This window comes from Poecilia formosa, unplaced genomic scaffold (genome assembly GCF_000485575.1).
Source record: "Poecilia formosa unplaced genomic scaffold, Poecilia_formosa-5.1.2 Scaffold525, whole genome shotgun sequence".
Classification (NCBI taxonomy): Eukaryota; Metazoa; Chordata; class Actinopteri; order Cyprinodontiformes; family Poeciliidae; genus Poecilia; species Poecilia formosa.
Window position 1 is genome coordinate 104,143 of NW_006800464.1, and position 25,697 is coordinate 129,839.

At 37.4% G+C, this 25,697-nt stretch overlaps 1 protein-coding gene across 1 annotated transcript in view; it reads right to left on the minus strand.

Moving 5' to 3' along the window:
• The window catches only part of itfg1 (integrin alpha FG-GAP repeat containing 1), a 149,654-nt gene that overhangs the window by 89,125 nt on the left and 34,832 nt on the right, over positions 1-25,697 (minus strand). The window contains exons 8-9 of the mRNA XM_007540226.2: positions 24,352-24,427; positions 12,125-12,219 (exon numbers count right to left, since the gene is read on the minus strand). Of these exons, the coding sequence (XP_007540288.1) occupies positions 12,125-12,219; positions 24,352-24,427 (171 nt within the window). The remainder of the gene's footprint in view (positions 1-12,124; positions 12,220-24,351; positions 24,428-25,697) is intronic.

Consider the following 25,697-nt stretch of genomic DNA (forward strand, 5'->3'; position numbering starts at 1 on the left):
ATTAGAATTATTTGGATTAGTGTCCACTGAGGAAATGGGAGTAATTTTCTCTAACATTGAGTATAAATGTTAACATACAAGAAGGTCAAGAAGAAAAAAAGCCTATGATTTAAAGACTGAATACATAAGAAAATGATAAAGGCTCTGATTCCTAGCAAGCCTAAAATAAGAGACCTGAGATACACAACAGCACACATGTTCACAGAAAACTGAGCTAATTAAGAGAAGTATGTTAAAATTAGAAAAGCCTTATGAGCTTTTAGAGCTACTTTTAGCAGAAATACCTTGAAGTAACAGCTGATATAATCGACACACACAGAGAGGTCAAAGATAAATTAGTTCACAAATGAATTTAACGTATTTTAATGACAGGAATTAACTACAGGGCACGTGAAAAAAGGACATGGAAATGCATAGAAAGCTAAGAAACTCAATGAAATCTGTCAGATTTAGGAAAGCATTCCTGCTGCTATGTGTAAATTAATATCAGCTTTTGGTGCAACTTAATCAGTCTTTAAGACTGTTGTGGAGGAATCTTGTTCCACCTTTCTTTGCTTCAGAGCATCAGCTTTAGGAGGCGGAAGAAATTCATTTGAACAGGAACAGCTCTAAAGAGATTCTTAGCAATTTATGTAAAGATTACATTAATGTTGTCATCTGCAGGTAAACCAGTTTTAAGTAATTGAGACACCTTATCTTTGCTATAAAACAGAACAATAATCCTTTTTGTAATAAAAAGTAAAAAAGTCATGTTCATACGGGCCAGTACTTGAACACGTTCATATTAATTAAGTACATAGATTTTAACATGCTAAAAAGTTTATATAAAATGTTCACCATTTTATATAAAATGCCATAAATATAATTAATGCCATTTTCTTTTTTTTCTCTATATGTTTCTGGTATGGTTATAAATCTGATTCAGAAGCAGCTTCTGAAAACAACAAGCCTAAAAAAGCATCTTAATGCTGAACATGTAGCAGCAGAACGTCCCCAATACTAATGTCTGTTTTCTCAGTCCACATTTGTAAAGAAGGATTTTTTTTTTCGAAGAACTTCCATGAATGATCAGGTCTTTCTGAGAACACTTCACAGCTGAATAGCACTTTGCATTAATCTGATGGTTGAGGAACCTAAATAAGACACAAAAAATATATTTGCTGATGAGCTCATATGTCTAATTACTGCTGCCAATAACTTAGCAGCAAAAAGACTTTTCTTATAGAAAATATTGTATTTGATTAAAATGTAACTAATTGTGAGGAATTACAGACCCTGCACTTCACTCAATGAAAAGCTTTGTTATCAATGTGCAACTGTACTTAATTTTAAAACTTGATTTGTCCAGATGTCTAAAATTTTATCAGGACCTATCTTGTTCAATTTCCTTTTTTTTTTTCTTTTCAACAAAGTCCTAAAGGCAAAAAATACATCACAGGCGATTGCTTTACCTTGGAGTCCTTTGGTCTGCTCTCACTTGTGCTATGACATTCCCTCTCAGGGGAACATGAGGCCTTTGCTGGCCAGGCCTTATCAGCAGACCACTGTGCTGATGTAGGCCCTGAGGCAATCAGTGTACTGTCTGTTTCTTTTTTTTCCCTCAACACTGATTAGAAGAGGAGAGAGGAAAAGCCCAGAGAATATCAACCAGATCTAGTCAATACTGCAGAAAATGTAGACCCCCTCCACACACACACACACACACACCAACTGAGCGTTTAACATGTATCAGGGTGAGGGGGCTTCATCTGAAGGTACTAAAGCATTAAAGCTGTCGATTGATTAAATTAGAGATGGCAGTTTGCTCTCTGGGTAAATATCCATGACCTTTGCTGTAACGCTTGGAAGGACAGCAAGGTATATGGAGAAAATTGATAAAACTAAGAATGAAAAGGACGAAAGATCACAAATTAAAGATGATAAAGATCAAAACTTTATAGACACGTGTTCATAAATACTAATTAGGCATAAAATTATGACCACCAGCATCGGTTGGACCGAAGTTGAACTGCCGTTTCCACACAGATCCTTCACGGTCCACAAAACACACCAAGGTGTTTGGTCATGTTTGGTTTACAGCAGTAAACACTGCGATCATGGTGCAGAAGAATGACTATTACAAGTTCACAAGTTCAGAGGAGGAGGAAATAATAATTGGCAGGCTGGAAAATCTGATTTTGGTTTTTCACAGAATCAAGAAAAAAAAAAAAGAGAACGGAAGGCGTCGGTGAAACCTTTGGCCGTTGCACCGGATCAAAACTGAGCAGAGGGAGTTTAATATTTCAGTATGTACTTCCTCACGGCTTCGACCAATTGGTCCTCAAAAATCTACTCTCAGAAAATCCGCTGTTCTGATGGTTAGTGCTACCTGACGATGTGCCATGCCATAGCACAGAGTCAAAACAGCATCTCATTGGAGTTGAGTAATGTTGTTTTCCCCATAAATAGACACACCCATGCAATTCAGACCAATCACACAACAGGTTTTCATGCATAGAGTGACAAGTTCACCAGGAGGGTTGTGACAAGAACGGACGGACGACATGAGGCAGAAAATAGAATGACATGATTTTCGTCACGCGACAATGAAAACTGATTTCATCAGTGCGGGTCAACCAATCTTAACAGTGTCATCCATGGAGATACAGACTCTACTAGACTCTCATAGTGTCCTGCAAGTTATGAGGTGGCGTTTTCATGAACTGGAGTCACCTATCCAGTACATCCCACAAATGCCCGAGTGGAATAAGGTCTGAGATAGATTGTGTATTATATCAGCTTTCAAGCAGAAACAGCAGTAACTCCTTCTGAAATATGAGCCATGGCAGCTTGTTGAAACGAACCACACGGTCCAGCCAACACTCCCTACGTGCATCAATGATCCATCAATGATCATCACCAGTGACTGTCACCAGTTCTCCATTCCTCCGTCCTTGGACCACTTTTGATTGATACTTCTTACTACCTAACCGGAACACAAACCCACAAGGGCTGCAGTTTGGAGCTACTCCGATCCAGGTGTCTGGGCATCACAGTCTTGTCAAACTCACTCAAATGCTTGTCCCTGTATCCTGCAACTTGCACGTCACATTTCAGGACAACATGTTTACTTGCCGTCTAATATTTCCTGCTTACCATGACACTGACATCCGCTTATCCATGCAGGGGGGAGGAGGAGATGCTGTGGCGAGAGGTGGGGGGTAATCTGTTGTACGCACATTACCTGTTGGTGGTCATAATTAAAATCAGAACTCAGGATGAGCAGGATTTCTCATATATGTATATCTATATATATATGTATAAATAAATTGAGGCACTTGAAGATTACCTACTGACACTGATTTCTTATCATAATTTGTGGGACCTTCTGGCAGAACAAAGGCAGACGATGAAAAGGCCATTGGCAGAATGAGATAACAGCGTAACAACGCAAGTAGAAAGTCATAAGATACGGTCTTTGCAATTGAACAGAAGGCAGGAAGTAATTTAGGACATTTTCCCCCAGGACAGAACGACAATGTTTCCCCTGAGTTTTGTTTTTATTAGCCTGCAGATCTGTGTTGTGAATTTAAAGCAAATCATTTCGGGCCTTGCACGTACAACTCAAAAGTCTCTAAGGTGAGCCAAAATAGCTGGCTTGGGAGCGGAACATTTGAAACAAATTATGCAGGAGTTTCTGGCATTTAATCAACAACCAAAGCAAAGTATCTGTAGAATGTCAAGTGAATGTCTTTTTAGGGTAATCAGTTGCTTAAGAATCTCTAATTCAAACCTAGTTTGTGCATCTAAATAACTCAGACTTTTGCTGGATCAAATGTCAACAATATTAACTTGAAATTGCTTGTAAGCACGTGTGTGCGTGTGTGTGCTACGAGTGGGTGAGAAGGAGTGTGCAAACGCGTTAGCAGAGAGATCAAAATGACCTAGTTAATGGAGATGAATACGATGATGGGATTTACGCTCGTGAGGTAATCTGATACCTTTAATGGCGATGGGGAGAAGGATTCTGCATATAAATGACTTTTTATCCACCAGCAGGAAAACTCGCCGTACTAATGACTTACTGTGTGAATCTGTGTGCGCCGACATGCACGCATCACACACTGAACCGTACAGCATGCATGTAGGAACACATGAAAACCCAAGAAATAAATAAAAAAAGGCTATTAATGTAGGAAACATAAATAAATAAATAAAAGATAGCTTCCCCGACTTTGCTGATGACTAAAGAGAAAAAAAAGCGACAGCGTGCTCGCAGACTCCCATTGATTCACTTTGACGGAGAGAGCTGCCGCTTCATTAGGCCAAGAAATTAAAATGTGGGTGGCCTGTGGTGTAGGTGGGAGGTGGGGTGGATGGGATTTATGGGGTGATGTGGGGAGGTGCTGTAACACTGTCAGACTAAGCCGTCTGTGGCTAAATGAATAAAATAAATAAATAAATAAAGGAAAACATCTGAAACAAATGGCTTTTGTATACCCAGCAGTATAATGACTGAAGCTCATTACATTAACACTGACACTAAAAAAAACAGCAAGTGACAGAATGGAGGGGAGAGTGGAAACGGCACGCAGTTACGTAGCCATTGGCACACTGGAAGTTGGTTCAGTTTTGGCGTGAGTGTGCAAGTGTGTAAATGAGGTATTGATTATGTGTCTTTGTGTGCAACAATCATGCACAGCACCAAAGAAACTGAGAGGTGAAACCAATAAAAGGAGATTTCATTAAAATGCAACACTGTGCTGGAAAACCTCGGTTTCTGGAATTCACTCTGATGATGATACTTTGACATTCACCCACATAACCACTGCTGCATGACCTGAGTATTCGCCATAGCAACAGTTCCTCTGACTGTGCCAAGTTGTAACTCAAGGCTAAACATTTTTCTGCAAGCAATGCCTCAAAGTATGCCACTGAAAATAGCTGGGTGCAATTAATTCTTGAAAACAAGCTACATGTGCTTATTTTTATAACTGAGAGAGAAAAATCTGGAAAGTTGGTGGAATTTAATGGATAATGGTTTGAACTTCATACAGGTTTTTAACAATAAGTAGATTTCCATTCACCAAATAATTGAGCAATTTGACATCTCAAAAATAAATTCACTGAATGGAAACACATTAATTTTGAATAAACTTGTGTTTGTTGCTAAAAGGTTTTGCCGCTGCAATGGGATAGATTGTTTTGGCCATATCAAAATAAGTTCAGCTCACAAAACTGCAATTGAAACACTTTTCTTTGCGTCACACAAGTCACATGATCAACAACAGGATGTTGCCGCTGGCGCAAACCACAAAGAAGAAAATGACAGGAAGTAGTTGAAGAATTATGGCACGTCACGTTTTTTAATGACTTGTCACACGAACAGACATTCACATGGGATTTTAATTGTATTTCTTATTTAATGGAAACACAGCAATTGCAAAATTGTGTTTATTCAACATTAGCAGAGTACTAAAAATGTTCTAAGAACATTTGTAATGGAAATGTCACTACTGACAGCTTCAAGTATTCCTACTTTTGTCACATCGGAACCAGAAACTTTAACCTCTTATAGAAAGCTTAGCTAGGAATGATTAAAAATATTTTTGTTATTTTAAATGGAGAAAAATCATTTGAAATACAAGCAGACTGGCTTACGAGTTTGGCCACACAACAAATTAAACTGAACTTGAGGTTCCACTCTATTAAAAAAGCAACAAAATAAATCCCACAAATTTAACGTCTGAGATCATAATGTTTGGACAACAGTACAACTTTGATTACTTTAGTGATTTGGTTATTATATAGTGTATATCAGTGAAGCACATCTACAGTATGAATGTTGCAGACATGTGTTTGTTGGTGTCCATTTACATGCATGAGTTCAGGCATTAGCTTCAGTGTAAATGGGTTCACTGATTCTCAGGAAGAAGCTGAGCCAGTGACGGACTGAATCCACACGTCTTTCTGTCAGATGGATGGACGGGTCGGGGGTGAGTTGGTGTTACTGCTGCCTGCTGTCAGGGTCACCTTTTTGACACACCAACTAACCTGAAGGGTTGGAAAGATGCAGTCTGCCTCACACTGACAGGGGAGCAGCCTCAGTCTGGAACTGGTTCCAGACTCAGCTTAGCAAAGAAATGTAGTCAGATCAATGTGCATTAAGACGTGTAGAGGAAAATAAAAAAATATCGCTCATTATGCAGGTTCTGTTTCTTACCAAGATTTTGGACTAATATTGCTCATCGTATGAGTCGTCTAATTCATTCTCAACATGCTGCCAAAACAGCGACGGCCTGCTGGCTGGGGGGTGGAGTTTACTGAAGGTGCCCTTGTTAACCCGACACCAGGATGTTTTCAACCAATCTTTAGATTCTGGTAAAGTTCTGCAGCTATGGAGTGTAAAGTGATTATCATTCCTGTGATTTATTACAAAATGAGACCTGAATCAAAATCCATAGTTCAGTTATGGCATGAAATTTGTGATTTAATTAAGTCATGTATGATATAAGCGAAAAGAAAAAGCATTGTGTGACAATCTGAAACTGTTTTTTTTTTTTTTAAATCTGTCTTTAATCAAAGAACACATGCAAGCTTCTTCTGGTTGAGAAGACCGTATTACTTAATATGGGTATTTTTTTTCATACTTTTATAAAACAATTTGCTAGCAATTTAGATTTTTTTTAAGAATGCTCCTACATCCCAAATTCCAGCAAAAGATTTTGATTATTTCAAACATCCAATTTGTCTCCAGGTTAAAAAGAAATACATATTAAGAATGAGTTTGGGTAAAAAAACAAAAATAAAATAGTTCTATATAAACCTGTTCCTTGAAATCACTGCTAAGATTTGATCCCTCAGAGTTAAAGGTCTCAGCTTGCCAAACACTTGCTAAACACATTAGCATTAGCTCTGTTGCTAAACTAGCTAAAGCTGGAGACAAGCTAAAAATTTCTCTGCAGCACAGAAACCGTCTAGAGCACAATTTTTGCAACAGTTCATAATTTTCAACAAGTTGTTCTATTCACTCATAAAACAACCTGTGTAACCATATGAATTTTGTTCTCTGCTAAACACAGAATACAATGAATGAGAGTAAAAGCTAACCAAATCAACATCTGCTACTAAATTCTAATTAAAATATCATCTCCTTCCTAAAATAATATTTTTTTTCCTGCCAAAAGCAATAAAATTAATCTGTTTTTCCCAAAAGACAATTTAGGCAAAAAAAGAACTTTTGGCAAAAAAAAGATGGCCATTTAGGAAAGTGATGATTTGAAGGACTTTTACCAGGAGTACAGTAAATATAAACTAGTATTGAACATTACATTTACAAATAGGCTTTTAGATAATATTCTGGATCTCTCCTACATGCAGTGACATTTTCTTTAACCAACAAGGAGCATATTCCAGATTATCACGCCGGCTGTTAATACAAATTGAGTGCTTATATTAATAAGCTCATTGTTGTAGAGCATAAAGAGTCTGTACATCTGAAATTAAATAGTCTTATTCATAAATGAGTAATAAATATGCAAAATAAATAATGGCCCCTGTGAAATAAGAATACATATATTTTTCAACTGAGAGCTTATTTCCTAAATAAAAACTTTAGCTATTTATTTAGATGTTTATTTATGAATTTCTTCCAATGTTTATTCATTTCATAATGGCCTTTTACTTTGTGATACTTATTTTATTTTTATTTTTTTACCTATTTGTTTAATTTTTCATATATCATTGGAGTACGGGAACTCAGCTCTAACCAAAAGCTTTACTTTTTTTTGTTTAATGGGGACATTTATTTATTTCACAGAATATACATTAAATAGTTCATCAATAACATAATTTATTTGTTGAATTTTGAACGAAACGGCTCTCTATTGTAGAGAACGTAAGCCGAATCACAAGAACAGCGGGAGCGTCCGCAGAGCTCATCACTTCTTCGTGGTTTGCCTTGACTCGGGGCCAGGGGACGTGGCCGCCGGCCAAACACTTGCTGCTTGGGTCACTCACTCATCGCTGGCAGGTGTGCAGAGTGAGAGAATCTTGTTCTTAGTGCTTACACTCCACTAACAATCCAAACCAAACAGGATTAACACCTACTGTGTTTAATCATATTCAGCTCTACAGTGCTCCAGTATGTTGTGTTGGCTGCATGTTGAAAACATTTTACACCAAACATAAATTCCAGTTTAGTGCTAAGATGTAAAAACAAAAAAACAAACAAAACTGAATGGTCCTTATTTTGAAAGATTATGAATGGATGAATACTGCTCAGCATCAATGTTGACCATACAATAAATAAATAAATAAATAAATAAATAAATAAATAAATAAATAAATAAATAAATAAATAAATAAAAGTAATAAAAGTGTCATGGTCTGAGATTTCTGCCTCCTTGTTGGTAGGAATATTTCAGACAGTCTGGTTGGTGTGACATAAAAAAATATACCCTGTCTACCTGCTTCAATTTGTCTGACAGTTGAGTCACACAATTACACTGCTGTCTGTGGTATTATCCCATTGTGTTACTGAGGGTGTTGGTCTAAGAAAGAGAGAGGAGCTGTGAGTGGCTATAAATGGGATCAGAGTGTGTCTAGAAAGAGCAAAAATGAAGCAGACTGTGGGAAGCCCCCCCCGCAGACTCCTGTAATCCTGTCAGCTGAAGGCCTGGAGAGGCTGCAGGGGTAGAGCTAAGTTAGCAAACAACAGTAAACACACCGAGCTAAATCTCTGAGGATATTTAGATATTTATATTGTGACAGACAGTCTATATTAACACACAGTTCTAATGACGTCACTTCCGATAACTTTGTAACTGACAGCCATCTTGGTAGGCAGTTGCTATGGAGTTATGTGTAAAGAAGCCACAAGTTATGAACTAGCTCTCACCTTGTTCATAATTTATAAACAATATAAGCACATTACAACTATTACAGTTTTTGAGTACTCTACCCACTTCTGTGTAATAACAAGATAAATATTGGTGATATTCATTGTAGTACTTACTGCCGAACTAGCAAAATCAGTTTAGCTAATTTAGCGTTTTTCTGCAAGCTAAGAACTGCACAGCATTCTGGGGAATGTAGGCAGACAAAGGGTTTTAACCCCTCAACCTCTCACAGCCAGCTAAGCAAAGTCGGTGGCATCAACTAATTCACTCCCTCACTCTTTGGTTACTTAGCAACAACCCGTCGATCAACTTGTGCATAAGAAGCTTGAAACAAGGAAAAGTCATGCCACCAGTTTGTCAGTATTGAAAATATTTAAAACAAAAAAACGAATCAATAATTATTGCACTGAAAATATCCGGTTTTTGTTAGACATTGGCTATGCCTGCTTATAATAATTTATTCATTGAAAGAATTTTAAACTCGTCAGGTTTAAAATGTTCACTTTTTGAAGTTTTAAAGCAAAATAAAATGAAATCAATTTTAGAAATTAAAAAAAAATTGCTTATTGCTGACTAACGTTAATCAGTGCTACTAACCGCTCCATTGTGAATCCCTGATAAATATCTTTTCTTCCAAATATGTTAGAAAACCACACAGTCTGTCTACTCCACCTGTGCTTGATAGCGGGGGGTTTTTTTTTTCCTCTTTAGCCAAGAAACATTTATCTTAATAGGTTTTTCCTGCTTTGATATGATCTTTTTTTTCTGACAGCCTCAATGACTTAAAACACCAGCTCTCAACTAAAAGCAAAAGGTCTGAAAATTCAGAGAATGTGTAAAACCATTTCAATGTGATACTTTTGTTATGTGTTGTGATTTTTTTATCATTAATCACATCTTGGATGCTTAGAAAGGAAAAGCAAATAAAAGAGGGCTGGATTTTTGCATTAAAAACAGGAACGATTGTATTTTTTTAACACATAAGTCAAGAGAATATTTTCTGTAGGAGTGCCCAAGCAGTTCCAAACAGCTGTGGAAGTTTGAAGAGAAATGGATTTGGTCCTCACTCCACCCTCTATTGTCTTTGCCCATCTCTTTCTTTGACAGTAATGACAGTCTCTCACACACAACAACCAAGAACACAACGTGTGTTTACTTCATCCATCAGCACTGATAAGTCCTCCCTTCCCCGCCTTTCTCAACCCTCCTCCTTTCACTTGTTCTTTCAATCATTTTTGGTCTTGCTGACAGACCAGAAAGAAAGAAAGCATTTTTACAGAATATGCACATCTATGAGGTTTGACATGAGTCTTTCATACACACGTGTGTATGTGTGGGAGAGGACTGGGAATTAAAAAATGAGCGAATGCCAGTTCTCTGGTCAGAAAAAATAAAAGGGAGCTATTGCCAAAGCGTACAGCTAACGGAGAGAATCGCACAAGATGTTACGTAGGTGGTTGTGGAGCGGATGTGTGCTCATTTGGGTGCAAGGACAACTTGGTGTGAACATGTTTGTATGCGCAACATTAAATGCATACACGTTAATTAGATGAAACTACACGAGCGAACGTGTGTGCAAATCTGTCACGTTCACATTGTTCCACAAACAAAGTGACGTACTGAATCAGCCCAGACCTCCTGCAGTGAGCCACATGGCTACTGCAGGAGGCTTCTTGAAATAGACAACAATTATATCAGAGAACCAGTTGGTGAACTGCAGGTAAATATTTGTTGTGTTGGGATTCGAACTAAATTGCTCACATGTTGAACTATTTTAAAGTATTTACTTTAAAATAGTTCAAAGAAATGGCAACTTTATGTTTTAACCTGACATGAAAAACATAATGTGGGATTGTCATTGCTCTTTACTAAGGACAAGAAACCTGATCCAGGCTGGTCACTGAAAGATGATGAAACTAAATACCATCCAATCTTGGAAGACTTCCTGTTATTAACTGTTAGACCTGAGACTGGGCGAGTGGAGTTTGTCTTCCAGCAGGTAAATGACCCAAATCATACAGCCAGAGCCCCTACGGAATGGTTGACAAGCCAAAGGTGTTTTTGGGAAAGACTCACCAAACAGAAACAACTAATGGTGTTTTCACACCTGATGATCTGGTAGAGACGGTTCGATTGAGAACCAAAACTGCAACATTTGTTATTGGATTTTCACCTGGTGGGGTTTGGTTTCACGCCATCAAAAATGAAGTAATTTTTCATTACTTCATGAAAAACCTTTTAAGAAACCTGTTCCCCCAATCAGTTGCGGTGGCTCGTCAGCAAGAACCACTGAAGGAAATGAGACAAAAACCTCAGAAGAAGACATGAGCGTAACTTCCTTCTTTACAAAACGTAAACAAAACGGAGGGTCTTCAGATGTTAGCAGTTGTAGGATTTCTCATTTGTCTTTAGTAAAAGGCCTCGAGCCGTTTCTCCTGATAACAATAGACTCTCGTGTTTGTTTTGAGTGCGCTTTCCCAGAATCCCTTGCATTCATATGAACCACACCAGAGTTAATTTCTAACAAACCAAGACCCAAACCAGAGTTTACATTTTTGGTCCACATCAGAATGGACCAAAAGTGCATTCACACCTCCCCAAATGAACCAGACTTTCTGGGCAAACGATTAAAGAGTTTGATTGAAGTGGACTAAACAGGGCTGGTCTTAAAGCACCCTACGGCTACATTAAAGCAGCCATTTTCACCACAGTAAACGGTCCAATTCCAGTCTTTTCACCCCTCCTCTACAGAATTTGCAGTCAATTCTCCACAAAAGACTCTAGCTAGTAGTTGTGCTTTCTTTTTACTCACTTCTGTTGTGACAAAACTGTCAGCCCTCAATAACTTTAAAATCGATTCATAGACAGTGACATTCATTATTACTTCCGTGTGTTCCGTCTGCGTTCTCCTTCTGCGCAAGCGGGTCGCTTTGGGGTTGTAAACCATTGACACAGAAGTCTGATTGCGGTCACATTTGCTTGTGCCATAAATCTGGACATTACTTGAGCATCAAAAATAATCTCTCAGTAGATTTTATTCATAACTCAGATGACAACAAGAGGGCAATTTCTTATTACTTTGGGATTCAATTATTCCCTCCCACAGGATTGTCCATTCACCAGTATATAAGATTACAGGGATACTGTTGTACAAATCACAGAAAAGAAAGATGGGTAAGGATAGCAAAGGTCTGAGCAGGACAAGGCAGGTTGACCGGTGAAAGTGGTTGTGTGTGTGTGTATACCTCTTTTGAGCTCCGCTTGGCGATGTAGATGATACTCTGCTGACAGGCTACATCCAAACATGCGGGGAGAAGGTGATCCTGATAGCCATCTCCATCTGCCAGAATGAAACGCAAAGTAAGATCAGGGAATAACAATACAGGGTTGAACTAAAGAGAAATGTAAGACTTTGCTTTCCCACAACTGTGCTATTTTAATATTCTCGTTCCATCTCAACTCCGTGAATTTGTTCTGGTGTGACTTTGAGAGCAGCAACGTTTCAGGCAACAAAGGAGTAGCTGCTGTGTTTTTTTTATTTTCCATGTGTGAACTGGATCACAAGAACACCTGCTTGTTTTCCAACAGCACACACAAATCCTACCAGCACTTGTCTCTTTGATGTCTTTCAATAATGCCTCTAGACTTGAACAAAGAGTTCCCAACCCTTTTTATCCAGTTCAAGTAATTACTGCCATTTCATTATTATTAATTGATCTCAGGATTAAACTACGAGGGGTTTATTTAGCGTACAAACTAGAAGTGAATTGCCCTCACTTAAAACAGAGGCTATTCAAAACCAAAAGGCTTCACTGGACCAGGTTCAGCTATAGCTCAGGAACAAATGTCCTATTTGGTGATGCTTAATGAAATGTTTTTGAAATAATGTAAAGCTGTTGTAACATGAGGTTATGTTGTTATCCAAAAGGATTTTTAAATACCGCGAGGTCAAACAACAGAAATAAATATACAACAGAAAATATTCTGAAGACCAAAGGGTGTTGACATCTTGGCAACAATGAATAAATACATAAATCCAAACATCAGAGAAAGCTGAAACTTTACTTGGAGACAAATGTGAAAAAAGATTCCTGGAAAACCCCAGAGGAGAACAAAAAGCCTGCAAATGTACAACAAGTGTTTGACGGAAAATAGTTTTTGAAACAAAAAAGATTTTTCATTATTTGCTGAATTACCAATATTGAGTAGGCCACTTTCTGCACCATTGACAGCCTTGAGCTTTTAAACAAAGAAATTGGAAATATGGATTTTAAATTTGATCGTGCCAGTTGACTATTAAAAAAAATTAAATGGAATATTTGTGATCATGAATCAGTCCTTGCATCCACTCTGTGCTTTAAGCCTCTGTCACGCTGATTAACATACCACTTATGTTGGCTTAACTACATCTTGCGTGGGTCTAAACATGAAGAAATGTAATGCCTTTGTAAAAATAAATAAATAAATAAATAATAATAATAATAATAATAATAATAGCTTAGGAAATATGTGTGTTGTTTCTGATGTGCTCCTATGTTTTGAAAGGTGTGTGTGCACGAAAGGTTTTGGTCTTTCAGAATCCAAGTGGTAAAACAATAGTTAAATTCTTCAGAAAGAAGATCGGGCCACCAGCCATTGCACCCGCTTCAATTGTTCATCATGAGAAAGTTCCACAAATCATCATCTGCGCAGACAAGGTGTCTGCATACAGTAACGTGATTAATCACACGTAATCACAGTAACGTGATTAGTTTATATTACTAAAACATTTCTAGGAGATTTGAGTCGCATTTTCGATGTATTTGAATACCAACTGTAATGCCACATAATATAATGCGCAGGTAGGCGATGTCATTGTCTCAAAGATTAGTAAACTTTAAAATCTAATGAAATCTCCAATGACGCCAAGGAATACAGACTGTATTATAGTATAGAATATAGTATAGTATAGTATAGTATTATAGTATAGATGTCACCAAAACATTGGTTTTTGGTGACATCTTTTAGCTAAGGAGACTGGTCAGGATGGGTAGTTGTTGACTACAATGGCCGACTGCAAAATACTATGTGTTTTGAAATCTTCCTAGCCTTCTATCCATCCATCTATTTTCTATACACTTTTGTCCCTAGTGGGATCAGGAGGCGTGCTGGTCCCTATCTCCAGCGAACGTTTAGAGCGAGACGCGGGGTACACCCTGGACACGTTGCCAGTCTGTTGCAGCTTTCTAGCCAACATAAAATGGCTAACTTATATGGTTGAACTAAGCCCCAGTGAAAGTTGCCTTTAAGCCAACTCAACCCGTCATAACCAAAGGCCATTAAGAACCAAAGGAAGCATGATGTATAACTCAGTGGTGATGGGGAAAAGAAAATAATAATAATAATAATAATAATAATAATAATAATAATAATTAGCACATCATTCTTTTCAACACATGGTGATTGCCATGGTCTATAAAATCATCCAACACTGTAATAATCCATCTTATTAGTATTTCAAATAAATAAAATGCTTGTCATACAAGTAAAGCTGCTGTGAAGTATCATCATGTCGAGGAAAACTGGCCAGGCCTTTGTTATCCACAGCATGCTGGTCACATATACTGTACCGCTTTTTATTATCTTTATAATAAAAAAAAGCTGGACAAAACTTCTCTTTTAAATTTGTCTTTTAATATAAACATCGTTCTCGCCGGAGAAGCCTCAATGTTCTTTTGACTGCCAGGATGTCTTGCATCCTTTCTTAATTGGGAACAAATTCTTTAATATTTGGTACTGGTTCACTAAGGAAACTATTAGATTTCTTTGGAGGTACACATTAGTAAGTCTGCTTCTGTGTGTCATCTCGTCACACAAAACAGTTTCTCACACAGGTCCTGACAAACATGTAAAATTCAAGTCGCTTAGAGGGGAAGCTTAGCTTAGGGGCATTGATTCAAGGATGAAGTGTAAAAATTAAGCAGAACCCACAGAGTCATACTTTGCCTTGGTGTGCTGTTAAAACTACAGTTCAATAAGCTCCAAATGGATGTTCGCAGGAGCTCTCCACAAGAAAATGGATAATGAAACAGTTGCAGAATGTTTTTTGTTTTGCGCTTCAAAGTCAGTGAAGTAAAATGTGAACCCACTAAGGAACTCAGCGGCTGAGTATGGCTGGATGGATGGATGATTTTCACTAATTTAATAAGCATCTTAGTTTATGGTTTACATTCCAGGAGGCTGTTCTCGTGCATTTCCGCTAACTGACAAATTTCATCCTGTGCTCATAAAGTTATTATTCAAATTTTTTTCTTAAAAATGTCGTTTTTAGCCCGGGTTGCCGCTGCTCTGTTAATCCAAATCTGCTTCAACATGGTAAGAGCCACACTCCTTAGCAGATGTTGTGCCCTGTGGAAGGGGAGAACCGAATGACTCTGATGATGAATGACAGCGCAAAGATGGGGAGGAGGAGAAACTCAAAGTGGCTGTCAGAGGCAACTGAGCGAGAGGCAGAGTGGGAGAAAAAGAGATAGATAATTAGATGCTGCAAAAGCTAATAAGTCAACATTCTGTGAATTTAAAAGACTCCTTTTCATGGTTTAAAACATGCAAAATGTCTAGTTTGGACTCTATTGCATTTCAAGTTTAGGGTAAGCATCAAATTTAAAAGAAAAACTGACATGGATGGAAGGACACATCTGAATGGGCTGCAGGATTGCTCCTAATGTCTACCAGCACATGTACTGTAACATATGGTGGGACAAAAAAAAAAATAAAAAAATCTCCCACATCTCCCCACCAGCCAAAAATTATTCAGATGTGAGCAATGCTTTCTAATTAATTGCATTAATGTTGAAACAAGGCAAACAAATTCAAATAAGAGCATGTGTGCATCGAGGCATGCTCCACTGGAAAGTTTCGGCGCAGAAACACCAAGGTGGAGAAAAGCAAAAGGTTTAGGAGAGAATCAGTCCTGCTGAGGTTATTTCTTTGATTATTCAGTTCTTCTGCACACACACTCCCGTCCTGCTTGGCCTTTCCTGCATCTTCTGTCTCGTCTATTCATCTGACTGTAATATTCCTCTTTACTCGACCTCCTTCGAAACCTCAGTCCAGTCGCCTCTTCTCCTAATGCTCGCCGTATTACCTTTCGTTCTATCTTTCTTTCAACTTCTCTCATCTTCGAGTCTGTCTTCCCCTCTCGCATTATCCCCTCCTACCCTTTCAGCTATGTGTGGCATATTGGAGACGGGTTGAGGGAGATGTGCACTGAAGCTGCAGAATGGAGCTGCACTGGAGAAAATGGTGATAAGAAGGCAAAGTAGATAAGAAGATGAGACTGTAGACTGTACGATTAGAAGTGTAATATGAACCACAGGCATTCATATTACACTCTATGCAAATTACCCTGACGTCTATCAATTATCACACCAAACTTTGAGAGATCCCACCTAACAGATGCTTGGTGTAAGATATGCAAAGGACAGGACCCTGAACCAGGTCACAATAACAAACTTTGTTGGACAATAAATTGTCCCAGAAATTATTGCAATAATCAATAGTATTGTTATTTTGAGACCATTTTCAAGTTATATACTGATAATGGCATGAAATTGCGAGTTTGCCCTCTGAAAGACTGATAAACTAGAATTTTGTACAAAACTCTCCAAATTGGAATTGGAAGACATTTTAAATTTACAAAATAAAACACAACCTAAAACAATAAATGAAACGGAAATAAAAAAACACATACAACTGAAATAATTAATAAAATGGATAATAAAATTGCCCTTCAACTAATATTTTTCTTCAGAATGGAAATTACGGGACTCATTTTATTTTATCATGTGATGAATTGATCATTATGATTCAAATTATTTCCATTCTACCAAGAGGTTTACAGCTGAAACTGGTATGGTCATAAAATGATCTATTCAAATCTTACTTGAAAAATTGGGGCAGTAATCAAACCCCTCCTGTAGTCGCTGACCAGTTTTGTCCCACTTCTCTCTCATCTCCATCTCCCTCCAAAGATTTTAATAGGGACTCTGGGTGGGGAACTAAAACAATACTATACATTATTTGATATAAATATCAAAAAAATACACCCAGTGAGGAAAATGGGGCACAGATTGGGAAGAAGGAATAGGCAAAACAAATCCAACAATGGTAACAGTGATCGATAAAGAAGACTAAAGAATCCCTTGAACAACAACGCAATAGTAGAAAGAAAAAGGAAACCAAGAGACAAACAAAAATGTACAAAAATTAAAGTACAACTACAAAACACCCAATTTTAACACAAAACCAAAACTGAGTCCTTGAGATCATAAGAAGTGTCTCATTAATACAGGCAGAGGCTCAATGAAAAACACATTTATTTATTTTAAAAGCACAAACTGGGAAGATGGTCCAGTTGGTTCTTCATATTTAAGGTTACCACTAAACTGTAGTGAATGCCATCAGGAAAGAAGACTTTTCTTTCAGTAAGGGACACTTTGCTGATGGAGGAATTTTGATATTTGCTACAAACTGCATGTTAAAATGTGCAAATGATTATCTAAATTCAGCAGTTACAAACCACAAAAACTTTTGCATTAGGGCTAATGTAAGATCTTTGACAAAATGGAGCTTGATTAGGTTTTTATTATTCCTACTGGGACCTCTTTCCTTCATTATGAAGTCTAGAGAGGGACGTCTTTGGCACAAATACACATGCATGGCACAAAGTAAAAGCCACTTTGATCTCAACAAGACAAGCAGCTCTGCACTACATCTGTTTGAAAAAGGTGCAGACCTTTCTCTAAGACTGGGAGTGAAGGAAAGTGATGGAGCCAAAAGAAAAAAAAGAAGAAGAGCACAGAAAAGGCAGCGTAGGCTGGTTAACAAGACAGGACAGGACAGCCAGTAAAATTATATAAAAAAATGCAGGAATAGAAAAAAAAGTGCAAAGTGGTTGAGGGGAGAATGAGGCTGACAGAACAGAGGCAGGGAGGTGAATGTTACACGATATAATAAGATGAGTGGAAAAAGAACGCCTGAGGGCACAGTAGAGACAACTAGGCTGCGCACATGCTGACTTACCTGCCTGCAAGCACACACTTCATCACCCACGCACGCATGCACGCACGCATGCACGCACGCACGCACACACACACACACACACACACACACACACACACACACACACACACACACACACGGAGGGATGATGATAGCCTTTCCGATTTTGAAAAAACATTTTTAAACATGCTGGGATTTTGCCGTTTCTAAAAAATAAAAAATAAAAATTTGCCCCTTTGCTGGTCTCTGTATCCCACCTGCACTGATGCCTGGTGACACATCCGCTGGTGAAACTTCACTGCGTTTTACCTAATGATGAATTATGCATCAGCCGCTGTCAGTTTGAAAAAAGCAATTACTTGAGTGATCAGGCAGATGGTTGTGTTTTGTCTGGCATATGCTGTGCATTTATTATGGGAATCGAGCTAATAACAGAACCGTTCGCTCATAAACACAAGACAGTGGACGGGTTTCCTATTGCTTTCCATGACCGTTCTAAAGGTAAACGCACGGCTTAAGATGAATAGGGAACAAAATCTAATTTGTGAAAGGCAGGTTATGATTAAAAGTTCAATTTCAGTACAATAGATACAGTCTCATACTCGTCTAAAATCACATTGTTAGCTTAATGTGTTTTGTGAAAATGTTTGGAGATCAAATACAATGTATTGTTTTTCTTTGTCAAATTAGAGGACACTGACATTCCACTCAATACGTATTAGAAACAGTTTAAATGGATAAGAACAACCTTTTCCTCCAGATGGAGCGGGGTTCAAAACCGGCAGCCAGTAGGATGAACCCCTACCACAGCGATATAAACCAATACTGTAGCTCTGAAACCTCCAGAGCTGGAAGGGATGGATGGGAAGATGGACAGAAGGATAGAAAGATGAGAAAATGGATAGATGAGTAGATGAATCTGTGCATGATGGACTGATGTTAATTGAATTGTTGGATGATGAAAAACAATGGACGGACGGATGGATGGGCGGACAGACGGTGTTTAAACAGAGATAATAATCACAACAAATACCACTTTACAATCTCATGTAAAAATTTTATTTTATTTAAAATGCATTGTACGATGAAAAATTTTATTGATGAATAATTGCCCAATCTTCTGAGAAGCTCACATATGCTACTCAGACTTAAATATTTTAACATCTGAACCTCTGCTGCAGCGTAGAAGTTAAGGTTTTCGGCAGAGTTCCTAGACGAAGCCAAAACTGCAGTACAGGTGGAAAACAGAAGTTCTACGGAAGTACAGGCAGGCTGGCACATACAGTACTTTATGTGTTGAGAAAAATGTAGTGCCGAACAGGGGGAGAAAAGAGCAGGTAAAAGCAGAGAGTGAGAATTGACAATGTGATGTGTGATGGAAATAATTCCCACTCCATATCACACAGGGATCCAGCGCTGCTCTCTGCTCTGCCTCACATCGTCTCTACTTTCTATTCTCTATCCGTGCCTACACCTTGGTGCTTCGATTTGTTCTCGTCTGTACTTTCTGCTGTGTAAGATTTTCCTTTGCCTGATCATATTCCTTATTCTGTCTCTTCTGTTTTTGTCTATTACATCTTTTATCATTTATGGTCAATTTTTTTAAAGATAAAGATGAAGATAACAATCGTCCACGCTGCAAAGAGAAATACATTCTAATAGGATTCAGTGTTTGCCAGTAAAGTTGACAAAGTTAGAACAGGAGGGAAACACATTCATTCTGTTTGTTAGTGGCCACGTAAATAATAGAAAACATACAAAGAGACAGGGGACACAACGCCTTACAAAACAAGATGGAGGATTCACTTGCCTTTGTGACCACACTTGGTTCTTTTAGAATCCAATCTACATTGAATATTGAATAATGTTAAACAATCGGGATAAAACAAAAAGAACTTTTCATTGAGGTGAGCACACTGTCTTTTAGGATTCTTCCAATCAGTCTGATTTTATAACATAAGAAACTAGAGATGCACCCAGAAATCAGGTAGTGATTGGAATCAACAGATTTTTTTTTTTTTGATTGGCCCTGGTTTGTGACGAACTGGAAATGTAAAGGTCCAAACTTTTTCTGATCATCAGATATGCTTTGATGTGAAAATGTTAGTGAAGAAGACTCAGACTTTGCTATTTTCAATAGCAAGTTCTAAAATGAAGTCAAAGGAGGTATGGAAACATTAAAATGGGATCAATTGTTTTCATCATATCAAGTGCTTTAATCATGCTGCATGACAGCGAGAGAGAGCAAAACTTCAAGTAGGTAAAAAAAGGCTAAATAAAATACAGCGTCATTTTTTTAGCCATGATGGATGTGAAAATGGTGAATGTTTTTTATAAATTTCACAGTTAAGCTCGGGATCTAAACTCTTGACAGAATACAAACAAAGTGCTGTTTTAGTCACGCTGGCAGCACTACCCACTAAAATAGAATGCTAAAAACAATTTAAAATGCAAAATTGTGCTTTTGCATTTGTTTTTAATATGTTCTGATGAGAGCGGTAACATTTACTGTTACTAGTAGCCTCTGCTACTAGTATGAACTAGTACTTACAGCAGAAAAAGGCAAGAAAGCTCATAGTGATAGTTGACTAACGACTATTTTAGCAAAAGAAATACAGAAGTATGGTCAAGTGATTAAAAAGAAAGTGAAATACAGACACTTTACCAAAAGACAGCAAAAGTAAATATTGTTGTATTAGGCATGCTTGACTTAGATCAAAATCCAAGGTAAAAATAATGAGGCTTAAATATTTCAAAGTCCTCAGAGACACTAATAAAACCTAATAAATTAGGCCCTGGAGCAGCCAGGCTCTAATTTAAAATTAAAAGCTCTGAAATTAAAACTAATAGCTCTGAAAACAAACAATAAAATTATAAAGTCATTTAAATTGATTAAAGACATCAGAAACTAATTGCATTGGATGGTCATAACTTTTGAATTTTTTTCTTTTAAAAATGGAGATTTGAAATTAACATAAAAGTTCTAAATGGTGCATCTCTGATACAAAACACCAGATCTGACATTGTTATTGATGTTGCCTCACTTTGCTATCACAAAATATGTTTGACAAAATAATGTAGCTCTAAATTTCTGAGTCAAATGTCTTTAATTATTTGATGCAGTGTATCTGAAGTTATCTAAATGAATCCACAATCACTTATTCAGTTGTTTTACACAGATCAGATTCGCTGGTGTTAGATATAACTCAAAATAATTGTAAAAAGTGACAACAGGAAATTCATTTTCTAAATTAAATTTAAAAATGGTTTGTTTCATGATTAGATCACATGCAGGATATGGATTAAAAGAAGACAGCAAAAACAATGTAGCAAAATCTGACCCTCAGCTGTTGACAAAAGCATCTGAAGAAGAAAACATTGAAGGAAGAATTGAAAGAAAATAGGGAAAAAAAGAAAAACTTTAGTGAAACTAAAAATAAGGTGGGGAGAGGGAAAAATCTAGTAAAAACAACAAAAATACTGAAAATAGTCCAGAGAGAATATGAACATGTACATATTCAGACACAGCATACAGGACATTTTCCCCTCAGGCTCATAGATCATCAGCAATTTGGGAAGGGCAAGTTTGTTCACTAAATATTTGATGGGCACCCCGAGCTGAAGTGAGATTAAAAGATTAATCTTGGCAGCAGAGATGTGTTTATCGGCATGAAACTGTTACTGTGTGTTCGGCTGTGTGTTTATGTGCATGTGCAGAACAAAGAACTAAATGAATATTGAATAAACAGCGTTCAACAATTGACAGCACTTTAAACAAACAGCGCAGACAGAGGAGTGAAATATCAATAAACTAATTAAGTTTATTAGAATATTTAAGAGGGCTTACCACATATTTAGCAACTAATTGTCATAATGAGTAGCACAGGCGATACATTACCTATTTATTCAGCTGTATTGGACAGTATTTCCACAGTTCCAAACTAAAAAAAAAAAGAAGGTTCTTTCTCTTGCTGACTTTGCTATTTTTTTTTCAGAAATAAAAACTAGAAATGCTCAGTCAGCATGAAGCAGCAGATTTATAATCCAAAAAAACAAAAACCCAGGCCTTACATGAGTCAATATGCTGGGATATTTGGCCCGTGGATATTTAGGTGCCCCCTGCTGTTACTACTGAATTAATGTGAACAAGGTCTGACACTGTCTCAGACAGAAGCAATGCTGCAGAATCAGCTGGATGCATGCTGACTTTGGGGAAGTCGTTTTTATTACTGTGGGGAAAACAAAAGCAAAAATGATTAAACCCATTTTAACGCTGGCCCCCCGTGCCCCTGTAAAAAAAAATTGAAGTGAAAGTTTTTACTTAGCAAAATCTTAAAAAACCCAGCCAGTTGAAACAGATCAGAACTGAAGAAAGTTTAACACTAAACAGGTGGAACACTACGACCACCTGCCTAATATTGTTTTGGTCTCCCTAACTTTATTGTTTTTCACATTAGAGACAAGCTTAAGTAGCCAGTGTTGTTCTCCTCTTCTGTCCTCAGTGTGGTCGCTCTGATGGACGACCAAGGGCCACTTTAGGCAGCCTGGAGATTAGTGAACCAGTGGAGATTTGCTGAGGAGAAACGTAAAGCTGAGCCTAACAATGAATCTCACTGGCCAAGATTGTTTAAAGGGATAAGATCCTCACAAAGATCTGGGTCCATATGGGATTGTGGGCTTGTCTTGTGTGGGACTCTGTGCCTGTAACTGTGTGTGTGAGATAAGCCTCCTGGGTAAAGGGTGAGAATGTGTGGTTTTTGTGTGCGTGTGAATAATGGATGTTACGTGATGAGAAGGCTGCAGTGAAACTGTCAAAGCTAGGGAGACCATAAGGTCTTATTTAGAATCCTTTGAAGCTAGGCGGCTTTAAATGCAGAAGCTTAAAAAGCCTAAAAGAAGAGAGAAAAAAATGGATCTGTCACACAGAAGTCGCAAACACATTTGTGACCCCAAGGCAACCTGACCAGGGATACGTATTTACTTATTCTGTTCTGTTCCACATAACTAAGATTTCCTTCTAAAATGACACAACTTGACCACATCCAGACACATTTTTTCTTTGACAAAAACAAATATACTTTTCCAAGATGCAGGTCTTTAATCACTTGGATTGTAATGCATTCTTGTAAGCCGCACAAGCAGAGATTTTTAGAAACATGATGCAAGTAGCTGCTTTGCATCATGACTACTACTACTGTCCATCCCTCAAACCACAACAATCCAGCTGTTTTAATGTTTTATAGAGATGTAAAACATATTTCAATCAAAGCATTAGATGATACGCAATCAAGCAGCATTCATGTTTTCTTTGTGAAGTGCCATGCCACAGCATGTGTTGTCAATTAAATTGAATCGATGTCATACTAAGCTGTTCTAATGCCAGAACTAGTTGTGAACTAGTCGTTTGTGAAAACATAAACATTTTTTAAGTTTTCACAAACAAAATAAAAGCATTTTTTGCATTTAAGAGTTTCAACTATTTTCTTTTTTTTTTTAACTGCGAAGTTTTGTTTTGGAGCTGAATCAGGTATGAACTCAGGTGTTCACAGAGACACACCGACTTGGGCTGCGGCTGCCAGTAGACAAACCTTATATGAACAAGCACCATGTGCTTTTCAGTGACGTTGTTGTTACATACACATCTGTTATTCGCTGCCGTCGTTTCTCGGTTCTCTGTTTTCTTCTCTTTCTGCAGATGTAGATGCAGATTCCTACCATGTTCTTCCTGTATTCTCTGAATCCTTCTTGTTCTCACTTCCATTTCTCTCTCACTCTCTCCCTGTTAATGTTATCTTAACCTTTTTCCTTTCTTTCTTTTAATTTTCCTCTCCGTCTCAGTGTCTGTTCCTATTAATAAATAAACCCAAAGCAAATTCTAAATAAATTTTTTATGTATATAAAGCGGAGCATTTGTTTGTTTATTTGGATCCCCCATTAGCCACATCATGAAGAAAAAAAAACATTTATTGCAAAAACAGTTACACTCACTTAATATAACATTAGTAGCTTAGTATATTGATTCATAAATGCGTCCTTTATAAGTGAATATCATAATGCTCCACTTATTATTTTTGGTACTCAGAACAGTGCTCATAAATATACTGTTGGATAGACATGGGGGGAGGGAAGAAAAAAAAAGACGCCCCAGTTCACATGCTAACTTTGGCTTTTAATACATACAATATTAGAAAAAAATATTCCTTTTTTTATATATTCACACCTGCCAATTTCGACAGTTAATTTTTCCTACCTGGTATCTATAATGCTGCTAAACTAATAATTGAAAAGTAGATTTTCCTTCAAATACAGAAAGATTTGTTTTAATAAAAAAGCATTAGAAAGCACAAGATTATCATAATCAGGATTCTGCTTTAAATCAATAATACCATTCGACTCAAGGAAAGGAAAAAAGCAATTTTTTAATTCTTACCAAAGTCGACAAAGGAGGACTGCCCGATGGTTTCTGCTGGACTTGAGACGACTTCCCCCTTGGTGAAAGCCCCATCCTGGGAGAACAACACAGAGGAAACAAGGGAAAGAAGAGAGAAAAATAAAATTATGCAGCTTCATAAATGCTCATATATTTTTGCAAATGCTCAACTGTACTCTCGATTGTTTAGTGGCCATAAATAAATCAGCTTTACTTGAATTTTGTTTTATAGTCACAGACCCGGTAGATCAATAGGGCCAGACAGAGAAGAGGCATCATGATTACCACACCGAAGCATAAATGTTTTTCCTTCAAAAGAAAATGGCTTATGGGACATTGTAATGGACCATTTGAGGGGAAAAAAGGATAAGTATGACAATTGTGCATTAAAATTAGGAGTAGGCAGAGCCGGCACATATCCATAAATCTGATAGCAGGTGCTGAAACCCTACAGATACGACAGCCTTCTCTGCCTTTTTTCCCCATTTGTCTCTAAATGCAACATTACCTTTTTCTTTTGCACACAATTAAAGAACTAAAGTTAAATTAATATTGCACTTGTAAGAAATGCATCAAAATGAAATGATCTTGCAGAATAAAAAGAGATCCCACACTGTTGAAAAATATTTTAAATGATCCAAATTACAAACATGCACAAAGTGTTTCACTTATTGTATGCCTTTATTTTTTTTATCTGCTGTAAAATAAATGCGTAACATAAATATATATATATATTTTTTTCCCTTTAGTAATTTTTTGGTATTGTTCCAAGTTTTATAAATAGTTTAAGTCAGAATCACATGACCTCTGACCCTCCCACAGTATTAAAAGACTGGGTCAATTGGACCCTGCAAGGTTTTTACCCTGTGTGGGGTCTGGTGGGGTCATACTGACCAAGCGTGCGCTTTTACGAGATTTTTTTTAAAATTATTTTTATTTACTAAGACCGCCGGGCAGATAAATAGGCTGAACTTTTACATTTACAATTTCCTATTTGCTGGCAGAAGCAGCAGAGTCTAAAGACATATTCCCTTTTCAAGGGTTTACACAGTCCAAGAGAAACACAGAGGATATTTATTGCAAAATTATGAACATATTTAAACACTGTACCATTGGTATATATGTGCGATATCCATGGCAGGTGATAGCTGTGGGGCTCATACTGTACTTTGTTTTTATGTCCTAATAACAGACGGCAGCTCGGCTTTCAGTGTCAAAGGTCAGAGAATTCCTTTATTTTCCTGTGTTAAAGCAGCGTTAAAGGGACAGTGGCCCAGCAATTCATTAACACTGTCACACATTTTGCTTCGGTGAATGAAGCAAAATGTTGAAGATCTCTACACTCT